Below are 5,727 nucleotides of genomic sequence, written 5' to 3' on the forward strand. Positions count from 1 at the left end.
GTATTTCATCAAAATTGAGACATACCGTTTTTAATAATTAAGCAACATTTTTTCAAAGATGTTTTTTTCTCTTTTGTTTGTTATTATAAAATAAATTCCTACCACTTTTATGGTTACTTAAAGATGAATAATAATAAAGTAAAAAAATAAATAAAGTAAATCTTTTAATTCCCTTATAAAAACAGGGTTGTTGTTGTTGTTGTACCATGTAACTGATAAAAATTCTAATCTGTATTTTCATTATTTTTTTAATAAGATGGTAAATGTTTGTTATTATATTTTTTTTTGTATTTTTGTGATGAATATGATTTAGTTTGATACTGCTATGTTTAAGATAATTTTTTAAACATTGTTATTTATATATCTACTTTAATATGATACAAAACGTTTTCTCTGATGTTAACTCATGAAAAATATAACAATAAAATATCAGGCAAGAGAGACTTAAAAGCTATTTCTTTGCTCAACGATCTATCGGGTAACGACCTATTATTTCAATATTCATTCGTGAGTGAAGTCAACCTGTATCGGGTGAATATCCTTTTGCAACATTTAAATAAAACAACAAAAAAACTATGTTTAGTTTACCATTTCACTTTAGATACAATGATTTTTCGATTATATGAATATTATTGCATGTAGAACAGTATTACGATCAGTAAGTCGAAAACCATCACCAGTAAATTACAATGATGGAATACATCGATGACAAATTATTACTGACCAATTTTCCTGTTCTTCAAAATTTCACTGCCACTTTTCAATCAGTTAAAAATATATACTGTACCACATAAAAATGTCATACAATGTTAAGATATAAGCAGTAATGTATTTTGAAGAAATTTTGGTTAACTCAACTTCAGATAAATGGTAATTAACAATTTTAACCTATTTATAATGCCATTTTTCAATCTTGACATCTATCTGCAGTAGTATAGCTGTCACAATTGGGGTATGGATGTACATCTCAATTTACATAACAGAAAAAGCATGTTCTTGTGAAATTTTTAGGATCTTAAGGTCGATATGACTCCATTACTGAAAAGTTATCTGAGAGAATGTTATTCCTTGGTTAAGTGACTGTTACCTTACTGACGTATTACCTTCCAATTAAGAATTGTGTGGTAAAATATGTACATATTAAACTTACAGCTTTTGAAGTGCAGTATACATTATGACCTAATGATAGTGAAACAGTTGTCCAACTTAATATCCATTTCTGCAGACTGACAAAAAACTGAGCCTGTAATTCAATTCCTTTTTAGAAAATTATTGCGATTTGTAACTGGGTAAATTAAGGATTAATGGAAAACACACATTTTACATATTTTGTACTAAAATACTGGTATTTTCTTTTTTATCGCCATAATTGACATTGCTGCTGTTAAATGTAGTCAAGGTAAATACAATATGTGCTTACAGTTTGGTTACATGACAAATAAGGTCAAAAATACAGAATTTCTAGGGATGATTGAAAAGTGGTAGTGATTGAAAACTGGCAGTATATGGATACACGCATTAAATAAGTTCAATGTAGCTGCGTATAATATAATATATATCGATTGCTTCACACTATATCTTGTGTTGTTTTCTTATATAAAATGTTTGTAAGAAGATCCGAATAAAGTCATATAATTGTTAAGAATCGTTGTATTCTTGGCAAAGGATGTTAAAAGAGCTCCACTGCTTCAATGAACAATAAACTTTTTAATTTGTATTTTTTATATAGACCAAGTTAAGCATTCAAAATGGTATAATATTCAAATGATAACTGTAATATATTGACTCGCTATTGGTCAGCTAGTATTAGCCACTAGCTGATAAGCCCCGCCTAAATTCACCTGGCATCACCTCTATGTAGTATCATTAGTAAATAGATTTAGTAACCAGACGGCTGCGTTGTTTAATCTCTCTACCCATGCTTGTCCAGTAACTATGTTATAGCAGACATTACATTGGCGACGAGGATGATTGGATAATACTTTTCACTAGTTTAATTAATTCTAGAGGACTTGTTAATAATAAGTTCAGTGATAAAGTTATTGTGGCTATTTTCAAGAATCAAGGATTTATATTAATTATTTCAAGATGGCATCTTTTGAACTGCCAACGCCACAGCCTTTCAAAGTTATTGGACAAATTACAAACTTATCCAGTTCATGGGACAATTATATCAAACGTTTTGAATATTACATACAGGCAGCCGGAATAACAAAAGACGAAAGAAAAAAAGCTCTCCTATTACATCTGGGAGGAGAGGAATTACAAGACATATATGAGACATCAATCCGTCAAGAAAATTCTTATTGCCAAACAGTCAGGGATTTAACTCATTACTTTAATCCAAGGAAAAACATAGCATATGAAAGACATAGATTTAGACAGGAAAAACAACACTCAGATGAAACTGTAGACGATTACATTGTAAGACTAAAAAAACTCTCAGTATCTTGTGATTTTCCAGAAAATACGGCAGACGACATGATTCGCGATCAAATTATAGAACATTGTACCTCAAAAGAATTAAAAATCAGATTTCTCCGCGAACAAGACCTAACATTAGAAAAAATTCAACATATTTCCCGCACAACAGAACTTGCAAACTTGCATGCCAATGAAATACAACAGTCTACAAGAAATCAACACAAATTAGAATATACCTATCAAGATGACGTCAATCATGTTAAACACAAACCAACTAGACAGCGGAAGCAGTACCAGCCAAGAGCCAGACCAGCACCAAAACCGACACAATTCAAGAGCTGCTACCATTGCGGAGGAAAAGGTCATTCTGGTCACGAATGTCTTAAATCTCGTAATATTACGTGTCGTAAATGCAACAAGCTTGGACATTATGCAAACATGTGCAAATCTCAAAAAAGCCACGTGCATTTCGTAAATGATCATCAAGAAAATGTAAGTGTACAACAAGACGAATGTGTGTTCAACATAAATTCAAAATGTCAGTCACCATATGTGCAAGTTGAAATAGAAGGAATTAAATGTAAATTGCTCATAGATTCTGGAGCTAGTGTTAACTACCTAGATCGCGCAACCTTTGAAAAAGTAAGAACAAAATCAACATCACTTCACAAATGTCATTCAAAGATCTACCCTTATGCTCAAAAAATACCTTTGAAAGTTCTTGGAATTGCAGAAATGAAAATGAAATTAAATGAAAAGGAAACAAAAATAAAATTTCACATCATTGATAAAGAATGTACACCACTATTAGGACAGCAAACTGCAGTTGATCTAGGATTACTTAAATTCTGCATAAACAATGTGAAAACAAATCAAAATAACATGGATAATATTTTATCGGAGTTCAGTGACAGATTTCAAGGATTGGGAAAACTCAAAGATTTCCAGCTACAGCTACATATCAACAAAGATGTTAAGCCCATTGCACAGCCAAATCGCAGAATACCTTTCAAAATGCGACAGCAAGTCAGAGAAAAAATTAAGCAACTTCTAGATTCTGACGTCATAGAAAAAGTTGAAGGTGCTACACCATGGGTGTCACCCCTGGTAATTATTCCGAAAAGCAATGGAGACATAAGAATTTGTGTAGACATGAGACAAGCAAATACAGCAGTTGAACGTGAACGGTTTTCAATGCCGAACATTGACGAAACACTAGAGGAACTTAGTGGAGCCAAATTCTTCACTAAACTAGATCTAAACATGGGGTATCACCAGATAGAGCTCGAACCACAATCAAGAAAAATAACAACATTTGTCACAAACGATGGAATATATCGCTATCGCCGACTTATGTTTGGAATTTCCTGTGCTTCAGAAGTCTACCAACGTATAATACAACATACTCTTCAAGACATACCGAACTGCAAAAATATTTCGGATGATATATTGGTATATGGCACAACAAAAGAACAACATGACGCCACGTTGCGTAAAGTTCTACAACGCCTTAGAGACAAAAATCTAACTTTGAACAAAAGTAAATGTGAATTCTGCAAGACAACCATCACATTTATGGGTCACACCCTCACAGCTGATGGACTCATGCCACATGATGACAAAATAAAGGCAGTGCTAAATACAACACCACCAAAAAATGTGAAAGAAGTTAAATCTTTCTTAGGACTGCTAAACTACTGCTCGAAATTTCTTCCCAATTTCGCAACAATTTCGGAACCTATCAGAAAACTAACAAGAAAAAATGTTCCATTTGACTGGGAAAAAGAACAACAATCTGCGTTTGAACAATTAAAATCACTGATAACAAGTGCAAGTGTCATGGCTTTCTACAACCCAGAAGCTGAGACAACTCTAATGGTCGATGGCTCGCCATATGGTTTGGGTGCAATTTTGGTTCAAAAACAAAATGATGGACATTTAAGACCTGTAGCATATGCAAGCAGAACACTAAATGATGTTGAAAGGCGTTACAGTCAAATTGAAAGAGAATGCTTAGCAGTAACTTGGGGGATAGAAAAGTTTCACACTTATCTGTATGGATTAACCTTTAAAGTAATTACAGACCATAAACCGCTAGTCAACATTTTCAAGCCAACACACAAACCTCCAGCTAGACTAGAAAGAATGCTACTTAGACTACAAAGTTACAAATTCAACATCGAATTTCAATCAGGAGCATTAAACCCAGCTGACATCCTCTCAAGGTCAACGTATAGTCAAGAAAAATGTGAGATATCAAATATCACAGAAGGTTACATGGATTATGTGTGCGAAAATGCCGTGCCAATGGCTATGACCTTAGATCAAATTGATAAAGAGTCATCTCAGGACAAATTCATTCAAGAACTAATCAAGTGCATTCAGCATGATAAATGGCCGAAAAATCAAGATTTCAAGATTTTCTACAAGTTACGCAATGAACTGTCGGTACATAATAACATTGTGTTACGGGGAAACAGAATTGTAATTCCACAGGGACTTAGGCCAAAGGTATTACAAATCGCACATGAAACACATCAAGGCATAGTGAAAACAAAGCAAATGCTAAGAGAAAAAGTTTATTGGCCTGGCATTGACAACGAAATTGAAATGCTGATTAAAACGTGCTTCCAGTGCCAGCTAGTCTCAAACCCGCCACGACAACTTCCTATCACACCAACCGAATTACCAGAAACACCCTGGCAAACCGTTGGGATGGATTTAACAGGACCGTTCCCAGGGGGAGAATATATTCTTGTAGTAATAGATTACTACTCTCGTTATCCAGAAGTTGAAATCATGAAATCAATCACTTCAAGATGTATCATTCAAAGACTTATGAAAATATTCGCCACACATGGACTTCCGTCAGTGATTAAAACGGACAATGCACCAAACATGGTATCTCAAGAAATCACAAACTTCTTCACTGCAAACGGAATAAAACACCAACGTGTTACGCCTTATTATCCACAAGCAGCAGGATTGGTAGAAAATTTCAACAAAACAATAGCAAAATGCGTTAAGACTGCTAACAATGGAAAGAAAAACTGGCGAACAGAAATCTACAAATTTTGATGACATATCGAACAACCCCTCATGTATCCACAGGATACGCACCTGCATCCCTATTATTCAACAGAACAATAAGGAATAAACTACCGCACTTTGAAAGAAAGAAAAATGACACAAAAGTAAGAAAAATGGACTCTTACAAAAAACAAACAATGAAGAAATACGCAGACAGGCAGGCAAATACTCGGATTATAACATATAAACTTGGACAGAAAGTGCTTATTCTAA

The 5,727-nt window shown here is 33.8% G+C and overlaps 1 protein-coding gene across 1 annotated transcript; it reads left to right on the top strand.

Annotated features, from left to right (window-relative positions):
- Positions 1-2,088: 2,088 nt before the first annotated feature.
- Positions 2,089-5,502, top strand: LOC132748308 (uncharacterized protein K02A2.6-like). Its single transcript, XM_060737880.1, has 2 exons — positions 2,089-3,066; positions 3,241-5,502. The coding sequence occupies exons 1-2, from the start codon at positions 2,089-2,091 to the stop codon at positions 5,500-5,502; spliced, it is 3,240 nt and encodes a 1,079-aa protein (XP_060593863.1).
- The last annotated feature ends 225 nt before the right edge of the window (positions 5,503-5,727 follow it).

This window comes from Ruditapes philippinarum, unplaced genomic scaffold (assembly GCF_026571515.1).
Source record: "Ruditapes philippinarum isolate M1 unplaced genomic scaffold, ASM2657151v2 ctg876_1_1_1_1, whole genome shotgun sequence".
Classification (NCBI taxonomy): domain Eukaryota; kingdom Metazoa; phylum Mollusca; class Bivalvia; order Venerida; family Veneridae; genus Ruditapes; species Ruditapes philippinarum.